Consider the following 27,718-nt stretch of genomic DNA (forward strand, 5'->3'; position numbering starts at 1 on the left):
ATTTAATGTGCACAGTAATCACCTGGGGATCTTGTTAGAATGCAGATTCTGATCCCCTAGGTCCGGGATGGGGGCGGGGCTGACAACTGCTGGTGCTGGAACCACTCTGTGTGGGTTACCAGAGACGGTCACGTGACCAGAGTGATTCTTGGGCTCGAACCCAGGACAGCTTGACAATCTCTCTTGTTCAGGCTGGTCTCTCCCGAGGGCACAGGCAGAGAAACAAGACAGGCCTTGGTGGGAGACCAGGTAACTGATGAGGCTCTCCTGACCCTGCCTGCTGTCAACCGTGTGAGGGAGGGAGGGAGAGAGAGAGGCGGTGCAAGGAGAGGGGGCAGGTGGAGGGGCGGGTGTTTTACGAAACTGGAAGAACTTTGTCTCGTGTTCCTTTCATTTCTGCCTCCCCAGCTGCCCAAACCTTTTCTTGACAGGAAGAACAGACTGGAGATGTGAATGTAAATCTAAAATTCTTGCACAAGGCTGCACAAGCAAAACCAGATTTGACAGAAAAATGCAGAAACGAGTCAGGGCTGCCTCAACCCTTTTGGGAGCTAAATATAAAAAGAGGTGGCTGAAATCTTCTGTTTTCTCACCCATTGGAAGGAGGATGTGAAGGGCATCACATATACCTCGTTCCAATAGGGAAAGAGATCCTACTAGACTCCCACCCAGACCCAGGCTGGAGGGAAGGGAGGAAGAGTCCTGAGGAGGCAGGGGAGGGCCCTCCCGTGGAGCAGTGGGGTGACGGGAGGGTGAGGAGGCTTCCAGCTCAAGGGAGAGCAAGAGAGAGCAGAGAACTTGGGCAAGTTGTGTTCAGCGCGGCTGAAGCACGGCAGGTGGAGGTGACTGCAGGGCTCCAGAGCCAGGGAGCTTCACGTAAATAAGAAGTCACAGAAGGCTGTTTTTGGTTCTGCTTGCAGGTTTTGGGTCTGGTGACATTATTTTTTTAAATATCCACAAATAACTTTTTTTGAATAGGTAATATGTTCACATACATCAAAATTCAAAAGGCTTAACAGGTTACTTGGTTGAAATATCTACCTCTCACCTCTGTTTCTTAGCCACCTCACTTCCCCTCCCCACAGGCAAACCATACCATGAGTTTTTTGAGATTCCTTCCGGAATATTTTACATAGGTATGAGCAAACTTTATATATATTCTCCTTCTCCCTTTTATATAAAAATAGGCAGTCATCCATAATCTTATTCTGTCAGACTCCCCGACCACACACAAGCCCTTATCTTTCCAGTTATGGACCCTGATTCCAACCGTCCTTTGGCCCGCCAGGAACTCTAATCCGCCGCCTCTACCTCTTCATGGTCTCTCACACCTCTGGTGTCTGCACCTTGCCACACTTCACTAAACCACCCCTAGGCAGCCACGTCTACCCAAAAGGTAGAGAATATCTAGTGCAGATATTGATGGGACCTTGAAGGCTTTTAAGCAGGGTAGTGAGGTGATTAGAAAGAATGCTCTAGCAGAAAACACAAGACAGAGGGAAGAAAGCCGATCTGATAACTTTTTTCAAACTTATGCAATAGTCCACAATAAAGTGGTGACAAATGGATGGACAAAAGTAAGTATCTGGGGCAAAACTGATAAACCCATCCAACAGAGACCAGGTGTCTTGGTAAAGACTGAGTTCCCAGGAGATGATAGAAAACCCAAAATAACTGTCTTAAACCGAGTGGAAGTTATTTCTCTCTTAAGGAAAAGAAATCCAGTCCACAGGGGCCTTCCACGACCACCAGAGACGTGGCCACTTCCAGCCCATAGCTCCTTCTACGCCGCTGCTCTCCCATCCTCGCGATGGTTCCAACCTCATGAAACAATGTGATAGTTAGAGCTTTAGCCATCGAGTCTGCATTCCAGATAGCAGAATAGGCAAAGCGTTTATTAAAGAAATCCCTGTTGAGGACACTTCCTAAAAGTCATAATTGACAATTCTGCTTACCTTCCACTGGCCAGAACTTAGTTACATGGCCATAACTTCAAAGAAGGCTGGCAAACGTAGTCTTCTGGGAGGCCACATATCCAGCTAAACATTGAAGGCTTTACTACTAAAAATGAAAAGAAATATATCAATTGGGGAACAGCTAATGGTTTCTACCATGTCAGATGTATTACCTGGAGAGGAAAGGAGAAAGGCAAATTGTTAAGGAGTGTGTGAGGCATTGGATTAACTTTTAGATTCTCTACCCCCAGAATTGTTCTTTCCCAAACACATCTCTGTTTTTTGCCCCATGCCTTGATTCTTTTTTTTTTTAAATCAATTAATTAATTAATTAATTTTTGGCTGCATTGGGTCTTCGTTGCTGCATGCGGGCTTCCTCTAGTTGCGGCGAGCGGGGGCTACTCTTCGTTGCGGTGCGCAGGCTTCTCATTGCCGTGTCTCCTCTTGTTGTGGAGCATGAGCTGTAGGCGCGTGGGCTTCAGTAGTTGAGGCGCGAGGGCCATGCCTTGATTCTTGCTACTATTTCTACCTGGAAAGCTGCCCACCTCCCATTCCCCATGCTCAATCCTACAGCCCTTACCACTTTTCCTATTAAAATCCTGCTTGTCCTTCAAGCCTCATCTCAAATGCTACACCATCCATGTTGTTATTCTTGACCTTCCCTAAGGAGAAAGAACCTGTCCCTCTAGAACTTCATTTATAGTTCTCCTTGGGCCTTGGCCTTCATCTCAACATCATGCTATCTTAGGTCATTGGCATAGCTTATAACAGAGTGTAAATTATCCAGCAGGTAGGACAGAAACTCCCCTCACTCTATACTAGGTAGCACAGTGTAGTAGAACACACTTAATATCTGCAAACTGTACTGACTATTTAAAGAAGGGAAAGGTCTATGTGAAGTAAGGGGGAAAAGAAATGAGAAGTCTTTATACCCTTTTAAGGAAAGTGTTAATGCACCAATTGCAATTCCCTGAATTTCCTGAATGTAAATGCATTTCAAACCATATGATCATTGTTAATGTTGCAGACTGTTTTTAGAGGCCTAATTCAGTGTGATTTGCTTCTCATTTCCCAGGTCTTCCTAAAAACTCATGCTAACAAAACAAGTGAAAAATAAGTATTAAAATTATCAAAATAGACAAAATAAAAGCCAGCCGAAATAATGATACTAGCTAACACATAACAAAGGATCATTCTAGGCCAAGCACAGTGCTGAGCATTTCACAGACATGGTCTCATTTCATCCTTTCAACAACCCCATAAGGCAGAGGTATCTCAATTACCCTGAGGGGATTGAGGCCTAGAGGGATTAAGTAACTTTGCAAGGTAGAGTCGCAGGGCAATAGAGCTGAAATACCTCCTGCTCATATGGTTCTGTAAATACATGTGCATTTCTTTTCATAAAACTTTATGTAACTCATCTTTTTCATCCTTAATAAAATCTCCTTTTGATGGGAGTTTGGGATTAGGATGGATAAACAGGATGGATATATATACAGGATGGATAAACAACAAAGTCCTACTGTATAGCACAGGGAACTATATTCAATATCCTGTGACAAACTGTAATGGAAAAGAATATGAAAAAGAATATATATATAAAACTAAGTCACTTTGCTGTACAGAAGAAATGAACACAACATTGTAAATCAACTATACTTCTGCAAAATTAAAATCTCCTTTAATATATACACCCTGATATTATCCTTATTTTATAGAAGCATGGAAAGCTTCATTTTAAAAACTCAATCCACCATTGGATATGAATAACACTCTTATTGTTTGTGAATTGTTAATTTTGTACACTCTATATTTGGGAGTCAGTGGTATCTTAGAAAACAATTCCTATTGCATATCTATCTTTTGATTCATCTATTAATCAATTTGAGGAATTCATTTGTGGTTGTCTGTGGATATCTCTTCCTGAACACAGAGGTGTAAACTCTGTGGGTTACTGGTAATCAATAATGGAAGATGATGATATTGACATTCTTTTATTAAAACAAACTATACTTTCTCCAGTAGGAAGATAATTTGATTGTGTATTCTTCTACTAAATCAATTCTACTGCATCATATTTGTCACCCTAGATCTGGTGACACCAGGAACACTTTTAGGCCTCAAAAAGTGTTTGCTAACATCAATCATGCCATGGATTCATAGGCCCTATGGAATTAGGATTTATGCATGTGTAAGGTATTCCATGTCATAGTTTAGGATGTTTTTATTTTGTTTTCCTATGGCTTGCAGGGGCCAACACAAGGATACCCAAATGTATAGCCTCTTTTTCTGTTGCTGGGATCAAATTTAATTGTTAGAGCACTTTGATACAGAATGGAGTGATGCAGCACTTTCCAACTGCTCAATTCATCTTCTCTAGAAATCCTTTCACCTCTAAACATGTTAAAGTTTCCCTCTCCCTAAAAACATAAAAAATGCTTTCTCAGCACCATACTCCTCCCTATTCCTCTTTTTTTCTTCCCTTCTCACACTGGCCACACGTCTTGAGAGAACAGCCTCTGCCCTATTTCCTCTCTGCTCTTTTATTGCTCAATCACTGTTCTGTGGCGCCCACCTTCAACTAAACCACAAAAGTCAACAAAACCACCATCTTCCCACCTCCATCCCACTGCCAAATCCAAGGAAGACTTTTTACTTCTTATTGTAATGGCCCTCTAGGCTGTATTTGACATTGCTGCTTGGCTCTTTCTAGTTTATTTCATGAGTTCCTCTTACTCTAGCACCACCCACCCCCCATTTAAATAAAATTTCAGCTTTATTGCGGTATAACTGACAAATAAAATGTTAAGATATTTAAAGTGCGCGTCGTGGTGACTTGGTATACGTATACATTGTGAAAGGATTTTTCCCATCCTCTAGCCTTTTTTTCTTAAATTCTGGTGTTCTCCCAGCTTCCCACCTGTTTTCACTGCTCTTTTTACACACTGTCCTTGGGCTGAGTTTACCCACTGTCATAGTTTCACCCACCACATTATGGGATACTCTCATATCTACCTGAAACTTCCCCAGAGCTACTGACTTAAATACCCAAGTGTCTCAAGGACATCTCCACTCTGACTCCCATACATTCTCAAACTCCATTTGTCCCAAATTAAACTTAGAGCTTTCCCACCTAAATCTGTCCTCTTCACGTAGTCTCTTCCTTTGTTTAATGATTATCCAGCCACTGAAGCCAAGAATCTGAGAAATCATCTTAGACTCCTTCTTAATGTGAAACCACTTATCTCTTACGTATTCCTTCCTCTCTATCCGTACTTATTACATATTACATATGACCTATGTCAGGCCCCCAGCATCTTCTTCCTGGACTATTTTAACAGTGGTTTCCCAACTCTCCTGACTCTGGTTTTGATACCTCATACCCATTCTCTGAACACTACCAGTGTTCGTTTGATAACATGAATCTGACCATGTCACTCCCCTGCTTAAAATTCTTCAATGAGTCCCCAATTCATGCATTCAAGATTAAAGGTCCAGCGGTTTAAGGTCCTTTGACACGCGTCCTTTTCCAATTTTGCCAGTTTCAACTCTGAGGTCCCATTTTTTAGGCAAGTCGTCCTTCAACCCTTCCTCACTTCGAGGATGTCCCAGCTCTGCACTCCCCTTGCGGCCACTGCACACTCATATCATAGAATTCTCTCATTACGGCATACTGAGGTAATCCTTCTAAGTTTCTAAGGCGGGAAATGTGGCTTGTTTCCATTTTAGATCTCCAGGGCCTGGAAATGTACATAATGAGCACTAAATAAATACTTGTTGAACTGACAGAACTGAGCTCACTTGTACTGGGTTGCCAACATGGAAAGCAGTAACAAAACAGCTTTAAAATATAAATCTTGACGTTGACTCTTTCTTTCACAATTGCTTTTGAAATGTTTGTATGAACATTTTCGTTTTATTAGCGAAGAAAAAACAAAACGAAAAACACACACGTGCCTCCCCGTCGGGGAATCGAACCCCGGTCTCCCGCGTGACAGGCGGGGATACTCACCACTATACTAACGAGGAATTGCACGGAGACTTGCTTTCTGGGAGGCCTCTTATCCCTTTTTACCCCGCCCCTCCCTTACCATTTGCAACCACTAGTAGGCCTGACATTCTTCTACTGCTATTGCAACTTCCATCGAAGTTGAATGGAACTAAAATGGAAGCGTTCAGTTTGATCTCCCCGCCGCACTTATTTCCATCGGCTTACCCTTCCTCTAACTTCTACTCCCTTCCTTTTCCTCCTCCTCTTCCTCCCCCTTCGAGAGCAATATCAACCCACCTCTGCACCCCTCAACACACACACTCCCAGAGAGCAAAGCGCACGCCTTGTCGCGCTGCACCACGGGACTTGTAGTTCCATCCATGCCGTACCACACTCTCCTCCGACTTTAAGGAACTTCCTTTCCCGGCGGGCGCCGCGAACTCCTCCTCCTCTGCTTTACCTCCCTCCCGCCTTCTCTCGCTCTCAGTCGAGTAGTCAGTCTGGCAGCTGAGTGTTGGGGTGCTGATCGCGTGCAGCGGGACCCCGCACAGCCATGCCCGAGGTAGTGGATGCGTGCTCCTTGGCCTCCCCGGTGTCCGTCTGCCGGACCAAGCACCTGCACCTGCGCTGCAGCGTCGACTTTACTCGCCGGGTACTGACCGGGACCGCCGCACTCACCGTCCAGTCCCAGGAGGACAATCTGCGCAGCCTGGTACGGTGGGACAGGCTCCCAGTGCCCGCCTCTCGTCTTTCACCCCGCTTCGGCCCCTTCCCGGTCCCACACCCCCGCCTGCTTTGCGCATCCCTCGGTGCTCCTCCGCAGCCCGCAACCCGTGTTCTGCACCTCCTCTTCAGCCCACACTCATTTCTCAGCGTCCCCTTCAGCCCCCACGCACCCCATATCGATCCCTCCCAACCCAACTTGAGTCTCTGCAGTCCTTCCTCACCCACTACGTATACCTGCCTTCTCCTCCACCCCTTCCCCCAAAGCCTCCTTCCCAGTCCCTGGACACATCCCAGGGCCCATTCCACGCCCCGCTTCTCACCCAGCGCTCAAGTTTCATTTTAGCAGGAATCCCTCTTCCCCCGCTAATCCTAGTTCCCAGCGCTAATGCCCCCTGCGGTCTCCCCCTATCCTCGGCCTGCAGCCCAGAACTCCCTCCTCAGGCCCCAGAATTCTTCCAGTCCCCAGTGCACCCTCCTCAGTCCACAGTCTCAGCTAAGTCTCAGGCCCTGTATCCTGCCGATTCTCAGTCCCACCTTTCCCTCCCAGGCCCCTTTATTTCAACCCGCAGGTCTGCCGGATACGACCGATCACCGCCTCCCTGCCAGTTCTCAACCCCCCCTAGAGAATTCCCAGCCCTGCTTTGATACTTGCAGTCTCTACTTTCTAACTCCAGATGCAGCTCTCTCCGGGTTCATGGTCCTTCCTACCTTTGATTCTTATCACTCTTCTCTTCTAATAATTTAAGCTCTTCAAGCTTTCTAAGGATGTCTCAATACAATTTGTTAATAGTTGGTTCCCAGAAGCAAATAATATTGCGCTTTTTAGAAAATGACTTCTACAAGCTCTCTAGCCACTTGAATGACGAAAAACTTGTTTAGATTTGTGGAATGTTATTAAATTATTTTATCTGTACAACATAACCTGTTTTCAGTGTTCTTACTCAAATTGTCTGATAGTATTTGGATTGTACCTTTCACCTGAAGAATTTCATAGATAAGCATTTTAGAAATAAGAGGAACAAGAAAAGGCCAGCCACAATGTATTTGCATAGAGTAGTGTGGCGATAGCTACCAAAGCCCAGCAATAAGCAATCAGATAAGGTATGTTGTAGACTTGATGGAGGGAAGTGAATAGGGTCAGTTAATTGGGCATAATAAGTTTAGATAAGAGTTGGTGGTTTTCATGATTTTTTCCTGCTTGAGTAATAGGCCTGTATTTTGAGTTCATTAATATGAACTAATATAGCATGTAACTTTCTTACTTTGTGATTTAGCAATTTGCTAGACTAATTATGATTTGAAAAATAGGTCGACTCCTCTATGTATTGATTTGCAGTCACCACAAGTACTATAAGGAAAATAAATAATTAAAGCATTATAAGCAAGATGATAACTATTTCCCTATAGGTTGTACTTTGGTCTGCTTGAAGTGCCAGGCTATCGTTTATTGCAGACAGCTTTGCCCAGGCAGGATCGGCTGAACTTAAGTCCTGTTTCAATGCAATCTCTCTTTTTATTAAAAGAAAGTGAATTTTGATAGTTTATCACTGCTTAATATGACCTTGCACTCTCACTTATTTATGAAAATAAAACCTTTACCTCTGTTCCATGAGTAAGCAAGAGTCAGGGTGCTTAAATTTTGAAAAGAATGTCCCTTCAATGTCCCAGTCTAAAAACCTGCCTGTTTTTGCATTTCCCAAATCTCAAGAGAAGATTTTTAAATTACTAATTCTAAATTGTCAACTATCCAGTTTCCTTTGTTTTTCTTTCTTATTACTATTTTTGATCAATTGCTTAATAACATTTATCAGTGAAATTTGAAGGGAAATTTCTTAAGTAATTTGGGAGTGATAGCTGAGGTCAGGACTTGAGATACACAGCTTAAACATTGCATTTTCTATTTTCTCTTGGTCCAGGACTTGTTTCATGCATTACTTGGCACCTGCTGTTTCTCCGGCACTGTGTTAAACCCTGGGAATGCAAGCCTAAGTAACTTTTTCTTTTTAAGAACCCTTAGTCTAATGGAGAAATAAATCACTATAATGTGGTACAGTAAGTGCTACTGGAGAGGGTCGGGCCAACTGCTATAACAAACACAGAGGATATGAAAATGGTTTCACAAAAAATAGGTATAGTAGTCTTCTGATTCAGAACAGATTTGAAAAGTTTAGGAAATACAGAAAATAGAATGTGTTCCACTGGGAAATGACACACATAATTCACCCTTATGGTTATGAGTAGTATACACGTAAGTAGTTTATATACATAAGATACTCCAATCAAGTTTTTATAATAAATCAGATATTCAGAAATAGGTGCCAGAATATAACAAAGGAGTAACTTATTCTTAAGCTATAAAATCTAATATTTCTGAATATGCAAATGCAGGAAGATATATCAGTCTAATTCAGAGTAAGGGCAACAGTTGAGGGACCCCAAAAAAAGAGAGTACCCCAAAAGAAATAATTGCCCATTGGGAGGGAAACAGGTGATACTCATAACAAATTTGGCTGCTCTTAAAAAAAGAAAAAGAAAGGGAAAGAATAATACAACCAGGATGGAAATTTCTTCCCAACCAAAAATTGTTGACTCTAGAGAGAGAAGAATAAAATTGTTAAAATTTCCTGAGCTTATCACCGCAGTTAACTGATACAAAAGAAAGGTGACGGGAAAGTGGCTGTTTCTTGGCAGTCTAACTCCTCATGCTATTCCAGGCCAGATTTCAAGGGACAGATGCCAGAGGTAGGAAGGTTAGTGAGCAGTTCTAGTTCAGGGCCTGACCTAGGGTGGTGGTAGAAGAAAAGAAAAAGTATGAGGACAGTGTAAAAGAAAAACTTGTTAACTGGCTATGCGAGATTGGGAAGTGGGGTCAGTTGTGGATTAGTTGAATGTTTCAAACCTTAGGTAAGTTGAGGAGTTCCATCAACGAAATAGAGAAATCAGCAGAGAGAGCAAACTTAGGGGACACAGTGGTGGCTTTGTTTTTAGAATTTCTAGAAGCCTATTGAATATGAGATGACATTTCCCATGGAAATGTCAAGCAGGCAGTTAGAGATATCTGCTGAAGTCCTGGGCAGGGGATGAAGCTATGAAGTAGACGGGTAGTCATCTGCACAGAGGTTCTAGGTGAAGATGTGGGCATGAGCGAGAACTAGGGAATGAAGAATACGGTAAGAAAACCAAAAGGCCAAAGCTAGCACATAGGGACATATCCATATTTAGGAGTTAGAAAGGAGGGGGAGGAAAAAAGCATTAGACAAGGAGGAGGAACCATTGATGTGTAAAGTCAAAGCAGCCAAGGAGACGGCTTCAAACAGATGCTGCAGTCCATTAGGGCTATGAGCGGCAGAGGTCAAGGTTACTGAAAAGACCTGTTGTTCAGGAGGACTGCCCTTTCTGTGACAGAGGAGCTAGAAGCCAGATTGAAGAGGGGGAAGGGAGGAGAGATTGATGACGAATTGGAAATAGCAGCCATAGATTGCCCTTGAAGATTAAGAAAGGAAGGAGAAAAATAGAATAATTATCAGAGTGGACAGAAGGATTGAGTGAAGTTTTAAAAATAATATGGGAGGCTAGTTTAGGTTGATTGGAAACAGTCTTGTGGCGTAGGAAGACTGAAGATTCTAGAGAAGTAGTTGAGAGATAATGAAAGGGTATGGTTTCTAGGGCTCAGATAGAGGATTATTGGGATGGAAAATCCTCAGACACTTGCTGACCCTCCCTTCCTGCCCAGAGCAGTTATCTTTAATCGGCCATAGCAAGTAGATATGCTCTCCCACTCCTCCATAGGGTCATTTGGTTAGAGTTGCCATACCAGGTTGGGCTTTTTCTAGATACACAACAGCAGTGAGGTACAGTCTACTTATTTGCCTAACAGGTGCCAAGGTTTGTTTTAATTTGGGGATATATGAAAGTAGTACAGAGTAGTAGGACTGTATGAATTCTAGGTAGAAATATATGGTAAGATATATTGAGGAGTCATGATGAAAGAAACAAGTTATAGATGGATTTTTTCCTAGTAGAGAAGTTAAGTTTTAGGAGACAGAAGCAAAGGCATTTTAATTTAGATCTGACTTTTACTTAAAGCTGGAAATTTGTGTGACTGTCCCAGAATTACCTAACAATATATATGCAAATCTTAGAGCCCCCCAAAAATTTCAGGAAGTTTAAAGTCCCATGAATTGGGACCTATGCTAACTTTCAACTCCTTTAATTCCTGTCTTTCACTATCTTACTCTCCCTAAGCAACTAGTTCTACTCTGTAGTCATTGTAGTTAGCCTATATGCTATATTAGTTTTCTTTGGTGCCTAAAACTATATTCTTATCATATAAAAATATTAATTTAATTCTAGATTCTGGATACAAAGGACCTTACAATAGAAAAAGTGGTCATCAATGGACAAGAAGTCAAATACGCTCTTGGAGAAAGACAAAGTTACAAAGGATCACCAATGGAAATCTCTCTTCCTATTGCTCTGTGCAAGTACGAATGTTCTCATCTTTCTCTTTTATAGCTAAATAAGGGGGATATATATTTTTATTTAATTTAGATATTTTTTTCATTTCCTATTTTTAGTTTGTGTGTATGTAGTAACTGATACACTACTCCTACCAATCTGCTGTTCCGATTGAAGCTTATAGTGAAAATTACATGTTCTTAAGATATTAAAGAAATTCATTGTATGAGATACTCCAGAATAGGACTTTTGATAACTGTTAACTTCTTTACTCATCATTTTAGTAATACCTAGAGTGATGGTGGGAGCATGTCACCTTAAGGAGGCGTTTCAGGATCACCTGGGAAGCTTTACAAGCTGCACATTTTTCACCTCCTCCCCAGAGGCCAGCCACTTTTATTAATGGACTAACAACAGTGGCAAACATAGAAGCATTTCTATGTACTTAAAAAGTGCTGGAGGTGTATTCTTTCATCTAATCCTTATAGTAACCCTTTGTGGTATGATCTGCATTTTATAGACGAGGAAAGGGAACCTCAGAGAGAGAAGGTAACTTATTTAAGAAAGTGGTAGCCAGAACTGTCATATTGGGAGTATATCCCACTCCTAGATATACTGGGGAGGGAAAAAAGGGTGGAAAACCGTTGGCCTAGGACAAGGTCAATCTACCCCACCTTTCAGTGGTCAGTGTTTTCATGCCTTCTCTTCCCATTTAAGAAAAAGAAAGGAAACTCTCACACATAATTTGTGAGATCTATCATTAACCATATTGTACAGATGAAGCACCTACCGCATAGGGAGGTCGAATAATTTGTCCAAACTCACAGCACCAGTTAGTGGTAGATTCAAGCACAGGCACAGCCGCTGGTCTCCAGGGCTCTTGCTGTTTCCTCATTAACAGTGCTGCTCAATCTATCTGGGGTGAAGGACCAGTTTTTGTTAGTTCCACTCCGCCACAGGCTGATACTTTTGTGAAATGCAATAAAAATGAATTCCTAGGAAGAAGAGATTAAATACAAACACATATATTTTATTATAGGTTCAACAAACGTAAGAATTTATTCTCAAGTTCTTGACTTAACTTGTCCAGTAACAGTTTGCAGACTAGCACTGCCCTATGTTATGCTCTGGCACCCACCACGGTGGTAGTTGAAGTTCCAAAATTATTTCTTCTACCTTCCCACCACTATAAAAGATTACATGATATCACAGAAAAAAAGTTGGGGTATTCAGCTAATATTAGTTCCTGTTACATCTTCATAAGCAGTTACCATGTAGAGAAAAGAACCCACAGGCTGGCATTCAGGTAGGAACATGTGAGGCAAATATTCCTAAAACTTACTCTCAATCAGTGATGAGGGGCTTCCCTGGTGGCGCAGTGGTTGAGAGTCTGCCTGCCAATGCAGGGGACACGGGTTCGAGCCCTGGTCTGGGAGGATCCCACATGCCGCGGAGCAACTGGGCCCGTGAGCCACAACTACTGAGCCTGTGCGTCTGGAGCCTGTGCTCCGCAACAAGAGAGGCCGCGATAGTGAGAGGCCCCACACCGCACTGAAGAGTGGTCCCCACTCGCCACAACTAGAGACAGCCCTCGCACAGAAACTAAGACCCAACACAGGCAAAAATAAATAAATTAATTAATTAATTAATTTTTTTTTTTAAAGTTAAGGGAAAATATATCTTTAAAAAAAAAATCAGTGATAAGACTTTGTAAAATATTATTTATATTATTTGTGTTATTTATGTATTATGAATTCAAATTTTAGTTAGATTGAATTGTACTCTACTAATGTATTTGTTTCTTTCATACAGAAATCAAGAAATTGTTATAGAAATTTCTTTTGAGACATCTCCAAAATCTTCTGCTCTTCAGTGGCTCACTCCTGAACAAACTTCTGGGAAGGAACACCCCTATCTCTTTAGTCAGTGCCAGGTAAAAGGACTTGGAATGATTTATTATCCCCAGCTCATGCAGTTGAATGAAGCAAAGTGGACAGTGGTCTTATGGATACCTGGGTCTTACCTAAGATAGTACTTTATTTTATCTTATATTATTAAAACTACATATATTTTCATTTATACCTGTCATTATTGACACATTCATATATTACTTTTAAAAAGAAACTTCCTTCAAATTTGAAAACATGTCTACCTAGATTGGACTATCTAGGTCATATTTATATTCACATCCTCAGCACCTAGCATAGAACTTGGCATAGAGTGGGAACTCAATAAATGGTCATAAAATGAAAGGAAAACACTGTTAAACAAAGTAGGTACCGGTTATGAAAATTGCTAACAATAAAGAAGGGGAAAGGGAAAATCAGATTTCCCATTCCTCTCCAGACACCATTGCCCAGAGGTAACCATTGAGTTGGCGTGTAGCCTTTCCAGATTTTTCTTATACATTTACAAGTGTACATATTAGGTAAATATATTGAATGTACCTTTAAAATGATATGATTTAGACTACATCTGTTTTCTGTGTAACAACTAAGAATAAAGAACCACATAATTAGAGACAATCTGTCACAAGGATAATAAGTATCAAACTTTCTTCTGAAAAAAAAAGACTAATTCTTTTAGTAATCAAATAGTTTACAATTAAAGGAACTCGCTTCTTTAAACATTGACTATATTTCCAAGCACTGTGTAAGGTACTTCACGTATTTAATCCTTTTAATATTCCTCTGTGATAGATACTATGGTAGGCTCACATTTGAAAACAAGTCTATCAAAAAGGAAGCAATGTTGACACCTGTATAGACGTGTTTACTTTCTATTGCCAATTGAAATTTTTTTTTTTCCTAAGGAACCCATAGTTCACTAATCTGGAAGAGATATCATGTCCTAGGCAAGAATGTACCAATTATGTACTCTCTGTCTCTTATCTGATCTTCATCAGTAATTAAATCTGATTTTCATCAGTATGGAATGTCCATTGGCAAGAAATGCAAGATTTGTGAGTCAGGAGAATGTGAATTTTGAACATACTATTCCATTTCTTGTCGGACACAGTTTTTGAAATAGAGGAAAGAAATTATTATAGTTGATAGGAAGCAGGTACACATGATTTTGTTTGATGAGTTTGCTTACGGCCATTCTCTATGCATATTTTTCTGGGTTTGGTCTTATCCAGTGACATACATATAAACCCCACCCCTGGCATTGCCACATAACCAGGGACCTTTAAGGAACCCTAAAGGCATGGTCTTGGAACCTTATTTTGGGAGAGAGAACCAGGTGGTTCTTCTAGTTCTACTTAATCCATCTAGAGGTCATTTGGGATTTCCTATCTATGGAGCATCTATTAGATTTGAAGTGAAAAGGGCTGGAGTTTGGAGGATAGAAGGAAGTTTGCAGAGGCGTGAAGTAGGTCTGGGATTTATAACAACTTCAGAGAGAGATGTTAGTATCAGTGTTCCTTTAAGCTCAGTAGACCATCTCAGTGAGGCTGGGATTCCTTTGCTCACCAGCAATAGATGCAGACTTATCCGTAAACAGGCCAGGGTATAAAATCATAGGTACTCTGGTCATTCTTCTTAATGGAACTGATCTTTATGACAGATTGATACAGAAGCAAAGAAACACTCTACATATCATGTGAATGAATATGTCTAGATGGTATTGAAAGAGACTTTTCTTTCTCCTTCCTTGTCTTCCTACTGTTTACTTTCAAAGTTTGCTGCAAGATCAAAATGTCAAGACTCTAACAACGTTTCCCAAGCAGTGTTTGTTAGAACACTGGCGCCCCATTAGACGTTAATAATTAACCAGAGGAAAATGGGTTTCGTGTTGAAATAAGTATGAGAATTCAAACAGCTTTCTTTACTATCGGTCTTTTCAGAGCCTTCAGGAGGCTAATGTTCCGAGTGACTCTCCCAGGCATGCAATATGCCATGGTTCTCAAATTTACTTCACCAAAGAGCCCTTTTTTGTCAGGGTTCCTAACAGCTTCTCACTGGGCACTACTATTACTCAGGAATCACTGCTTAACATTGCTTCATGCATCAGCTGAAATGTGAAGGTTGACAATTACATTAAAAGGGAAAACCAGATTTTTTTAATCCACAGATCTACTTTTGCTACTTTAAAAGAGCTGAAGAAATGTGAGACATTTTTATCTTTAAAAAGAATGTGTCTAAGAACAATGCTGCAATTGTAATGATTTCTTAATGACTTGATTTATGAGACAGGGAAATAGCTGTTTCTTTTTTTTCCTCCCTCTCCCAGGCAATCCATTGTAGAGCAATTCTTCCTTGCCAGGACACTCCTTCTGTGAAATTAACCTACAGTGCAGAGGTAAACATCACTGAAATTATTCACTGAATTAAATGATCCATACAATTATTTTAATAGGGATTACATTAAATCTGTGGATTTCTTTGGGTAGTACGGACATTTTAACAATATTAATTCTTCCAATCCATGAACACGGGATATCTTTCCAAAATGATCTGTATAAGTAAATGTGGTATAAATGATAAGCAGAGATAAGAATTGAATTTTTATAGCTAGAAATACTTTACTTAATTAAATTCTACCCGAAATATGTTAGAAAAAGGCTATGGATCCCATTTTGAATCTCTGTTTTAAAGGCAGTTTCAAACATAAGTATAAAAAAAAGGGGTATCAGAGACTTCCCTGGTGGTCCAGTGGTTAGAACTCCACAGCCGGGGGTGCAGGTTTGATCCCTGGTCGGGGAACTGAGATCCCACATGCTGCATGGCGCAGCCAAAAAATGAAATGAAATAAAATAAATCATTCTGATTTTAAAAGGAATTCAGAATTCTGGACCTAAAAACAAGAATTTGGGAGCAACTCTTTTTAACTTAAAAAAATTGACATTTGTAGGATTAAAGTTTCTATAAATACACTTTACAGCCATGTAAAAAGATCTATCTAGGTATCCTAATGGGCATATATTGCAGACTTATCTGTATACATTTCCAACTTATTCTTGTTGTAGGTACTGCTAATCCTTTTAGGAAAAGGTAGACTATAATTAATAAATAAATACTATCCCAGAGGCTAGACTTACTTAGACCAGGCAAATAGAATTGAGGATCAACCTGTATTTATGGGGCCTTCTTGATTCCCACATCGTTCTACAACCAAACCACCCCTAGCATAGTGCTGCAGAAAACTTTACTTGGAGGCCAAGAATCCCTGGACTCCGGTGCTTTGTGACCACCTAGAGGGGTGGGATAGGGAGGGTGAGAGGGAGACGCAAGAGGGAGGGGATATGGGGATATATGTATACGTATAGCTGATTCACTTTGTTCTAAAGCAGAAACTAACACACCATTGTAAAGCAATTATACGCCAATAAAGATGTTAAAAAAAAATTTAAAAGAAAAGAATCCCTGGACTCTTCTCCACCACTTAATAACTGCAATGACCTTGGGCAAGTCTTATGACCTCACAACCTCAGTTGTCTCATCTGTATAACCTATCACTGCCTAAATGAAGGGAGGAAGCAGAACCAAGGTATTTCCTGAATAGTTTTTAGCTCTAGGATCTGTGGTTGTTGCAGCACTGATTCTGGAGGTCCTGATTCTGTGCCTGCCTCAGTAATAGCTTTGAGGACTGGGCCATGCAGGAAGAACATGAAAGCCTAACATTGTTGGAATGGATGTTTGCTAGATCATTAATACTCAGGTGATGGTCCTTTATTCTGGCATTCATTAGAGGTAAGACTTGCAGAATCATGGAGATAGGGTACACACTTAAGTGACCATACAGTTTGCCCCGTAAGGATCTTTTCCATACAAACTTCCAGAGAAAATTATTTCACATTTCTCAGCAATAAGTTTAAAAGTTTCTCACACTCATGACCCTTAAAAAGTAGAATTTGTAACTCCAAGTTTATGTGTTAAATATTAAATTTTTCAGAATTGTATTCTCTGATCTAAAGTGAGTATAACATCCTTTTGAATCTCTTCCAAGGGTGTGGAGGGGAGCAGGGCTGGTGGCTGCCATTGCCAGGCATGGTGCTGAACTCTTCATTTATATTATTTATTCCTTGCAACAATCCTATGAAGTATTACCCTCATTTGATGGGGGAAACTGAGGCTCAGGGAAGTTATTTGCCCAAGTGCATGAAGTTAGTAAGTGGCGGAGCTGGAATTTTAACCTAGTTTCTACCAAATGCTCTTAATATGGATGGATGAATGGATAGGTAGATATGTCACCATCATTTTTAAAGAAGCCAGTTTTACATATTGCTAATTCTATTTATAAAAGTGATACAGAGGAATGTATTGGGTTCGTAGTCTATTGTATCAATAGTCAAAAAGCGGGGGGAAAGGTTATTTTACATAGAACTTTTCATTTATATCTTTATTTGTATCTTTTCCTTCTCAATTAGGTGTCTGTCCCTAAAGAACTGGTTGCACTTATGAGTGCCATTCGTGATGGAGAAGCACCTGACCCAGAAGACACGAGCAGGAAGATATACAGATTCAGCCAAAAAGTAAGATCTTAGGGTCTAGATTTTGTGTTTTAGTTGGTGGTGAACTACAAATAGCTTTTACCCATCCAGAGAGCAAAATGGCTTTTGAAATATTTCAGAATTTAGAAGGCAGCTCCTGCTTTTTGTTTTCTTCATTTCTTTTTCTTTTGCGCTTTTAAAATATTTGGTTCTGCTCGCAGCGTTGTACTGAAGCAGGAGGGTGCTGGATAGGCATGGCAGGGGGCGTGCCTGATTCCATTTCCCTACATCCCAGTCAGTAGCAGGTTTCCTGTTTCTAAGTTACACTTTGACCTGCCCTGGTACCAGAGCTCGAGCGTGTGGTCATGTAGTGTTTACAGATGCAAGAGCTGTCTTAGACCAAAAAGCACTCTGTTACAGTCCTTTTAAGTTAAAATTCCTAAGTAGCTGGTAGTTTGACTTGTATCTTTGACCTTTAATGAATTTGTGTGTGTGTGTGTGTGTGTGTGTGTGTGTGTGTGTGTACTGATGCTTTTTTTTTTATATTTTTATTGGAGTGTAATTGCTTTACAATGTTGTGTTAGTTTCTACTGTACAACAAAGTGAATCAGCTATATGTATACATATATCCCCATATCGCCTCCCTCTTGAGCGTCCCTCACACCCTCCCTATTCCACCCCTCTAGGTCGTCACAAAGCATCGAGCTGATCTCCCTGTGCTATGCAGCTGCTTCCCACTAGCTATCTGTTTTACATTTGGTAGTGTATATATGTCCATGCCACTCTCTCACTTTGTCCCAGCTTACCCTTCCCCCTCCCCGTGTCCTTGAGTCCATTCTCTAGTAGGTCTGTGTCTTTATTCCCATCTTGCCCCTAGGTTCTTCAGGACCACTTTTTTTTTTTTCTTTTTTTTTTTTAGATTCCATTTATATTTGTTAGCATACGGTATTTGTTTTTCTCTTTCTGACTTACTTCACTCTGTATGACAGACTCTAGGTCCATCCACCTCACTACAAATAACTTAATTTCGTTCCTTTTTATGGCTGAGTAATATTCCATTGTATATATGTGCCACATCTTTTTTATCCATTCATCTGTCGATGGACATCTAGGTTACTTCCATGTCCTGGCTATTGTAAATAGAGCTGCAGTGAACATTGGGGTGCATGACTCTTCTTGAATTATGGTTTTCTTTCATCCTCCTTAGCAGAACAGGTACCTAAGCCACAGTGGACAATTTTGCCCCTACCCCAGCTTCTAGGATTCCAAAACCTTCAGCATCCTCTCGTTGCTGGATTATTTTGTATGTCTCTCAAATATACAAGGAGTGGTTTTAAAAAGGAATTTAAAACAAAGTTTTTTAATTCAAGAGAAAATGACAAAAAACTTAAAAGCATAGTTGCCTTTTCATACGTTAATTTTTGTGAAATGCTTAAAATGTACCTCGTAATACTATGTGCAATCATGTTTTTCACATTTCAGAATCTTCCCTTGCTAATGGGATAAAAGGGAAATAGATGTATTGAAATGTTTTTATATCGCAGTTTTGAACTATTTGACCCCCTCAAAAATGAGAACCATTTGAGAAGTACAAAAGGAAAGTAATCCACACTAATGTTTGGAGATTTGAAAGGAAATGTACTTACTTCTGAATATGAATTGTCTTATTCTGTAACATTTTTAAACACTAATTCGAGCATTTGGTGTGTGGTTTTTTGCCCCCTTTAGGTTCCGATCCCCTGCTACTTGATTGCTTTGGTTGTTGGAGCTTTAGAAAGCAGGTGAGCCTTTGAACACATTTTGAAGTTTATGAAAAGATTAAACCTTAGGTGTCTTGAACCTCTGTCAGGATTAATTGGTAGATCATTTTTGTATTTCTCAAGAAATCAAGCCAACAGCTCTAGAAACATTCAAATCTAATCATGAAATGTAAGTAACAAATTAATTTTAAATTAAAAAAATCTTTACCACTCACCCCTTAGACTTTCCAAGTATTATAGAATGAGCATGGTCTTACCTTTATAGATCTGGAATCTAAGTTTGAACAAGTCACTTCTCATAACCTCCATTTCCTTATCCTCAAAATTATAATATCCCCTTTCCTACTTCATTGGGTGGTTATGTGCAACAAATGAGATAAATTATTTTAAAGCACTAGGAAGCCTATAAATATTACAGAAATATGATATTTTGTTAAAATTTTACCAGCAGCTAGAGTGCCCTTCTTTCTTACTTTCTTGTTTGTTCTTATTTCTAAACAACTGAAAATTAAGAATGGCTATAGTAATCACATTCTTTAAATTGCCAGGGATGTGGACACAGTGGACAAATCAGGCAAATATAGATTCCAGTTCCAGCTGTAGCAGTTAACTATCTACATCCTTGGGCAACTCACCTCTCTGAGTTTAACCTTCTTCGCCTAAAAACTAGAAATAATCATGTTTACTTCCAGGGATTTTTGTGAGGATTAACAGACCTAACATATGTAAAGGTCCTGGCCTATAGGAGGCACTCACTAAATGATAATTGTAATAATTGTTACAGCAGCTGACAGTTATCAGGTCTCATTAGGTACCAACTCCAAGGCATTATGCCCTTGAATCCTCGCAACTCTGTGGAATGGATACAATTACTCTTTCTCATTTTACCAATAAAGAAACTGATGTTTGGTGAGTTTAAATAACTGGCTCAGAGTCACAGAGCTAGGAAATGTCAGAGCCGGGACCCATCCTAGACCATCTGACTTGAGAGCCCATGCGGCATAGAACTCTGCTGTCTGGAGTGGCAGCCACTAACCACATGAGGCTTGAGATGTGCTGGAAGTGTAAAATACACACTGGATTTCTAAAGACTTCATATGAAAAAAAAGAATGCAAAATATTTCATTAATAATCTCTTATGCTGATTACATGTCAAAATGATACTATTTTGGATATATTGGTTTACAAAAAATATTATTAAAATTAATTTCATCTGCTTCACTTTGCCTTTTTTAAAAAATGTGGCTACTGGACAATTTAAAATTACACACGTGGCTCACATTTGTGGCTCTCATTCATTTATATTGGCTAGCACTGGTTACCATTGCTTCTCACTGTGGTCTACAAACCAATAGCTTTGGCATCACCTGGGAGCTGGTTAGAAATGAAAGTCCTTGGGTCCTACCCCAGACCTACTGAATCAAAATTTGTATTTGAACAACCTCCCCAGATAGTTTGTATGCACACTGAAGTTTGAGAGGCCCTGCCCTAGAATCCACTGCCTCTCTGGGCCAGGATATCAAGGCAAAGACTTATTGTTTGGGGTTTGGCATTGCATAACAGTTTTAAGATGAAATTTACATGAAAAAAATATTTTTGAGTTCTAGTCCTATATAAGTGATATATAGTTCTATTTGTTTCTTCTTTTTTTATTGTGGTTAAAAAAAAAAAACACAAAATTTACTGTCTCAACCAGTTTTAAATGTATAGTTCAGTAGTCACTAGTGTTAAGTATATTCATGTTGTTATGAAACAGATCTCGAGAACTTTTTCACTTGGAAAACTGAAACTCTGTACCCTTTAAACAACAACTCCCATTTCCACCTCCCTCCAGTACCTGGTAACCATTGTTCTATTTTCTGTTTCTCTGAGTTTGACTACTTTATATACCTCGTAAGTGGAATCGTAGAGTACTTGTTCTTCTGTAACTGCCTTATTTCACTTAGCATAATGTCCTTAAATTTCTTCCATGTTACAGCATGTGACAGGATTTCCATCTCTCTCTGTTTGTTTCTTCTTATTTAAAAGTGTTCAACCTTTAAGTGTATAACAGAGTTTACATCCACCCCCTTCTGGAATAATCTCTTACTGAGCCGAGACTGGGTTTCTATAGTTGTAAGATTGAGGGAAGAAACTAGATCCCTAAAGGTCTTACCAGAGCCAGTAAGCTAACCTTTGGGGGCGCTTCACGTCAAGTTTTCACGTGGCCCAGACTGCACCCCCTTATAGACATGCAGACTTATTGCCGCATTCACAACAGGAGGTTTGTACCTCAGAGAAGCCGTTTAGCCTCACCTCCTCCCCATAAGCACGTGGTACATCACACTGCTTCTGTAAGGATTTGTGTACAGCAGTTTAAATCATTCCTAGAACCAGGTGAGTAATTTGCTTTGAATTTCATTTTTATTAAGCTTTTCCATTTTGCAGGCAGATTGGCCCAAGGACATTGGTATGGTCTGAGAAAGAGCAGGTGGAAAAGTCTGCTTACGAATTTTCTGAGGTTCGTCATAAAGTTACCCTTTTTAATAACTGTGGTAGATGGTAGATTTAAGATTTTGAGTATGAAATGCGGTGCTTTTAAGTAATGTGGTAAAAGAATCAAATAGTATATCTTATTTTAGGTGTTTGCAGTTGATGCATTTTTGGGTATCATTTTCATTTAAAATAAGCACCATTAACTCATAGCCTTCACAGAAAGCAATGTACACTTTTAAGAAATTTATTATGGCAATGATTAAGACATACAAATATATATACATTAATTTTCCAGACTGAATCTATGCTTAAAATTGCAGAAGATCTGGGAGGCCCATATATTTGGGGGCAGTATGACCTATTGGTCCTGCCGCCATCCTTCCCGTATGGTGGCATGGAACATCCTTGCCTCACTTTTGTAACTCCTACTCTGCTGGTAAGTGTAAATTTTTCTTCATTTTAAGTTGACTTTTCCTCAAACATAAACCTAGATAAGAAGAACCTTAGACTCCTAATAATAAAAAGACTTTTTTAAATAATAAAAGGCTTTTATTTATGTAACCCTTGTTTCTTATTTGACTGCTTACTGTGATTATTATCATCACCTCTACTTTCTAAAGAAAATAATTTGGCCATTTGGGAGAAAAGAATACAGTGTTCAAGGTGCTTTGGGATGCTGGGGGAGGAGGGCTGTGTAACAACAGTCTATTGATGAATTGTGTGTCCAAAGAAACTATACCATTTACACTTGGCATATCGGTACTGGCTAAAAAACAAAACAAAACTCAGTTTACCATAACTAGGAAAGAATTAGCCCACAGTATATAGCTATATTTTATATGCCTTTGTTCGCTACTTTAAATCCTTCCTAGAACCAAGTGAGTAATGGATTAGCAACTAAATAAGTAAAACACACTATAGGACACTACAGACTTTTCTTAAATATACTGCAGGTAATAAGGAGAGAATGAAGGTACCTAAGAGTGAATAAGAGTGGATATAAAAAAATAGAAGAGGAGAAATGTTTCCTGCAAGTTAATTAGAGACAGGTATACTGCCTCCTGTGGTATTGGAAAAATTCCCAAGATTAGGGAGAGAAAGAATAATGCTATGTTTTAATCCTGCATTTTAAAAAATTTCTTCAGTACATGTTGCTTTTGAACTCTTTGGAGTGCCACAGCAGAAATACAGTGGACCATAAATGCTGGAATACTGTGTCTTGACATAGGCAGTCTTTTAGATATAGTCTGTAATTTGATTTCTGAAATACTAAGGTAATTTTCTTCTTTTTTAGGCAGGTGACAAGTCACTCTCCAACGTAAGTGAAAATTTATTATCATGGTCTTATCCTCAAGAAGTATTAAGTCAAGTGATTTTAAAATATCCATTGTGTCATTATATCGAAGACATGATTATAAAAGATAACTTGGGGATTCTAGTTGCAAGACATTACTACATAATCAGTAGGATTTAACAGATTTAAGAACATTTTATGGTTTGATCTCTTCATATGTTTATGAAATATTTTTTAATAGAGTGATGTATCCATTTATTATTTTCTAAATAATATTTTGTTTCTAATTTTGTAAACTATACTATACTTTTTTTTATCTTTGGCTAAATTGTGATTTTTTTTTTTTTTTTGCTGAACTGAATAATTCCTTGAATATCTCAGCTAATGTTAAAAAAACTTGAACAATATGGAAAAAAATAAATTGAACAACGTGGAATTGGAAGAACTAGAATGCTTACATAATGAGTTATTTTAGGTTAAGATAATCAATTTCACCATTAGTCACTTCCACTATTTCCTTTAGGTTATTGCACATGAAATATCTCATAGCTGGACAGGAAATCTAGTGACCAACAAAACTTGGGATCACTTCTGGTAAGATTTATTATTATTATTTCTTTATTGGTTCTTGTTATTGATTTCTTTCCCTGCCTTCCACTACCTTGAATTGTTTTGTGTGTATACCTTTGTTATCATCTCTTTGGTAGACAGGGATTTTTTTTAAATTCTGTAATACTTATCACAATGTCAGGTAGAATAGAGGTTTTCAGTTGATGCTGTTTAGTTCCTGTTTAGTTACATTTTAATACATGGACACACAAAACCAGAGCCCTGGCTTCATTACCCCTGCTTCCATCTTCTGGGCTGGGCTTCCCATTGTTCTGAACTGAATGCAAGGAAGCCACGCAGAGCAGTCTGCTTAGACTTGAGTATTCATACTTTACAATTGCTTTGCTCTGTAGAAACACCAAAAAGAAAATATCTTGTTGATTGCAGTGCCTTTTTCTCTCAGCTGTGTCAGTGTTTTTATTTTTCAATTATTTTCAGGTTAAATGAAGGACATACTGTATACTTGGAACGCCACATTTGTGGACGGTTGTTTGGTGAAAAGTTCAGACATTTTCATGCTCTGGGAGGATGGGGAGAACTCCAGAATTCGGTAAATGAGTCATACTTTTAAAAGCATTCATCCCAAGTTGTGTAGGTGTTCAAAAATTCAGTTTGTAAAGCAGCTTTACTAAGTAGCAGTAAGAAAGTCATTTTTACCAGTGTGGGAAATCAAGCAGATACTGGTATGATGTTCTGTTGTTACCTGTTAGTCATTATCCTGTGTAAGGTCATGTTCATGACCAGTAGGACCTCACTGGGGCTTTGCAATAATATAGTTGGCTACTCTGTTTGAATTTTATTTGGTGTATTTATGTCATTTTTAAATGCTCTCTCCTGAGAGCTGAATTTGCTAACCAGGCATTAAAGCATTTTTCTAGTCTTTTATTGAGCAAGAAATATCACGGAACCTTACGCTAGTAGGCATTCCATTAATAGACTTCCAGAAATGTGTACTAACATATCCAGTCTCTAGCTTAAGTTCTAAATTCCCCTAAAGTAATGCCATTGAGTGTAGTAACACTTCTTACTAGCTTGTGTACATGGTGGTAACCAGACTTCATATTTGAACATTCCTCTAATTTTGCATCTCACAGATAAAAACTTTTGGAGAGACACATCCTTTCACCAAACTTGTGGTTGATCTGACGAACGTAGACCCTGACGTGGCTTATTCTTCAGTTCCCTATGAGAAGGGCTTTGCTTTACTCTTCTACCTTGAACAGCTTCTTGGAGGACCAGGCAAGCAGTTGGCATTTTCTGATTTTTTTGCTTTGAGGGTAATAGAAAGAATTTTTAACTGTTGCTTTTGCTCCATTTTATCCTTCCATTTTTTATGTAGCTGCTAAAGAAATCTGTATCGTTTTCTAATGTTACCTCTCTACTTAAAACCTTGACTAACCTCTGCGTTCTAAATTATGCTGCTTGACTTAAAAAAAGCTCGTCAGTATTTTAAAAATTAGGAAACTAGTATGTGCTCATTGAAAAAAATTTTGTGTGGTACAGAAATTTGTAAGAGTCATAAGTGAGGGTCCTTCAGTTTGGTGTGTATGGCTCCAGATCTTTTTCAAAGTGTAAGTGAACAGACATATATAGATATATATACATATAGTTACTTTAATTACAGAAAATGGATCATACTATATATTTCTTCTACATTTATTTTTTAAGTCAACAATATTTTACATACATCCTTCCATGTCAGAACTTACAAATCTATCTTGTGCTTTTTAATGCCATCATAGTATTTCATTATATATGTGTGCTGAGTTTACGTAACCTTCCCCATTGGTGGGCATTTAAAAGTACTCTCCTTAGTCAATGGACTTTGAATGCCCTCCCTCATCTGGATCCATTCTGTCTGTCCAATCTTATTTTCCTCTTTTCAAGTTATACAAAGATCGTTGGTTTTGGAACTTGTGTTGTGTATTCCTTTTTTGTGTCTTGTGTCATCCCCTTACCTCTAATTAGGATTTCTCTTCTGCCTTCCACCAAATTACATATGTTCTTCAAGGTACAGCTTAAGTCCTACCTCTGTTTTTAAACATTCTTTTACTCTTAAAGTCCTCATTGGTTTCCCTATTTTCTGAACGTTCTCTGTTCTCCGTGGTTTGGTACAATGCAAGGCACCCAAAAATGTGTTAACTAATTACCTTTCTATTAATTGACTTCTTTTTTCTTTTCTTCTTTTTTAAAAACTCTTAGAGGTTTTCCTAGGATTCTTAAAGGCTTATGTTGAGAAATTTTCCTACAAGAGCATAACCACTGATGACTGGAAAGATTTCCTGTATTCCTACTTTAAAGATAAGGTTGGATTTTAAAACCTTTCTTATTGTGCATGCTCAAGATATCTTCATTTAATGGCTATTTGTTAGGTTGATTTGAATTCCTTAATAGTAGTGTTAGTTTAGAATTTAAGATTCAATCTTTCATTCAGTGTTTTCCTGTTTAAAATGTGATCTCAACAGTATGAACTAATGTGTAGAATTTTCCTATTTCAGAGCAATCTACAGTGGTATGTTTCAGAAATTTGTGTGTGTACTTAATTTTCCTATTTTAATTATTTAAAAGAACATTACTGATTAACATAAATTTATTTCAGAAAAGAGACTTAGAAATTATCTTGACATGTCAGTATAGACAAAATTATAGATTTGAGGTCCTAAAAGTCAGTTTTAGATTTTTTTTTTTTTTTTTCAAGAGAAAAGATTGTTCTGTAGCGAACTGGGTGTTCCTTCTGTTCTCAGGTTGATACTCTAAATCAAGTTGATTGGAACGCCTGGCTGTACTCTCCTGGACTGCCCCCTGTGAAGCCCAAGTCAGTACTTACCTACTAATGCTTTTCCTTCTCCTTTTCCTAAATCCTAGAGCTCCTCAAAATATCTGAAAGGGTTTTATGCCTTCCTTAAGCTATTACTAGTTTGTGATGAGAGTTGAGTTCTTAGGAGTTAGAACCTTAACCCTGAGGTCAAAAGAGTCATTTCCATGATATTATAAATACAAATTAGTTCAGTTCATTGCAGGTAATTATTGAGTGCCTCCTTTCTGCACAAGGATGGTGAGAGATACAGAAAAGAAAAAGATATTGCCCTTTCCTTGAAAACGTTTGCAGTAAGAAAAATAACATAGAAGCATAACATAAGCATCCTCATTACAGCAGTGTCGTAAGTTACCACCCTCACTTCCAGAGGAGGCACATGAGGCTTAGCTAGGGTAACGTGTCTTGCTGAATGCTGCACAGCAAGTCATGAGAGTTGAGATTCAAATCCTCGTCGTCGTAAACGCTCCATTACACTGTCTTTTAAACTAAACACCTTCCTCAAATCAGGGACCTGAACCCTGGTCTTCCAAGAATCGTATTAGGAGATGCTAACTACCCCATGTTGCAGCCAGGAACTTGCTGTTCCCTCCACCCTGAGTACTCTTTACCCACTTAATTCCAATCGCAACTCAAGAACCACTTCCTCACGAAAGCATTCCTTGACCTCTCTAACTAGGTCAGGTCTCCCGTTTCGGGTTTCTCGGTGCTGTGTGTCGCCTCTTCACAGCTCCACAGTCATAATCTTAGATTTGTGTGAGTGAGTATTAAGTCTTTCTCCTTCACTACGTTGAAGCACCATGAGAACAGGGCTCATACCTGATTCACTCATTACTTTTCTTAGGACCTTGCCCTAAGTAAGGGTTGCTTCCCCTCCCTGGGCTAATCCTTATTTAATTTTTTTCATTACGATGAGAAGGAAGTTTCAGGCACCAAGAAACAGACCAGCCAAAGGTCTTTTTTTCACTCTCCTGGTGTTCCTTATGAAATCAGTGCTAAGTCATGTTCTAATTGAAGGTGATGAACTGCCTGCACAGTCAAGGACCTCTGGTCCCACTTGGTCTTGAGGGCAAACAAAAGGGCTTGCCTACTGTCCACAGCCTACTTCATGAAGATAAACTGGAAGCTGATTCAAAGAAGGTCACTGCTTTGACCCCTTTATTATCTCCCCCAGGGCACAAACTCTCTGAAAGCAAGTTCAG

At 39.3% G+C, this 27,718-nt stretch overlaps 1 protein-coding gene and 1 non-coding gene across 3 annotated transcripts in view; one reads left to right on the top strand and one right to left on the bottom strand.

Moving 5' to 3' along the window:
- Positions 1-5,912: 5,912 nt before the first annotated feature.
- Positions 5,913-5,984, bottom strand: TRNAD-GUC (transfer RNA aspartic acid (anticodon GUC)). The gene has a single exon. It is a non-coding gene; the product is annotated as a tRNA-Asp (tRNA).
- Positions 5,985-6,436: 452 nt separating this feature from the next.
- LTA4H (leukotriene A4 hydrolase) overlaps positions 6,437-27,718 on the top strand; it is a 28,125-nt gene continuing 6,843 nt past the window's right edge. For both annotated transcript variants that reach the window (XM_061204757.1, XM_061204758.1), the window contains exons 1-14: positions 6,437-6,658; positions 11,026-11,156; positions 12,943-13,063; positions 15,364-15,432; positions 17,501-17,605; positions 19,292-19,344; positions 21,751-21,823; positions 22,094-22,234; positions 23,093-23,116; positions 23,616-23,686; positions 24,140-24,251; positions 24,796-24,940; positions 25,904-26,007; positions 26,446-26,516. In XM_061204757.1, the coding sequence (XP_061060740.1) occupies positions 6,500-6,658; positions 11,026-11,156; positions 12,943-13,063; positions 15,364-15,432; positions 17,501-17,605; positions 19,292-19,344; positions 21,751-21,823; positions 22,094-22,234; positions 23,093-23,116; positions 23,616-23,686; positions 24,140-24,251; positions 24,796-24,940; positions 25,904-26,007; positions 26,446-26,516 (1,379 nt within the window). In that variant the 5' untranslated portion in view covers positions 6,437-6,499. The remainder of the gene's footprint in view (positions 6,659-11,025; positions 11,157-12,942; positions 13,064-15,363; positions 15,433-17,500; positions 17,606-19,291; positions 19,345-21,750; positions 21,824-22,093; positions 22,235-23,092; positions 23,117-23,615; positions 23,687-24,139; positions 24,252-24,795; positions 24,941-25,903; positions 26,008-26,445; positions 26,517-27,718) is intronic.

This window comes from Eubalaena glacialis, chromosome 11 (assembly GCF_028564815.1).
Source record: "Eubalaena glacialis isolate mEubGla1 chromosome 11, mEubGla1.1.hap2.+ XY, whole genome shotgun sequence".
NCBI classification, from domain to species: Eukaryota; Metazoa; Chordata; class Mammalia; order Artiodactyla; family Balaenidae; genus Eubalaena; species Eubalaena glacialis.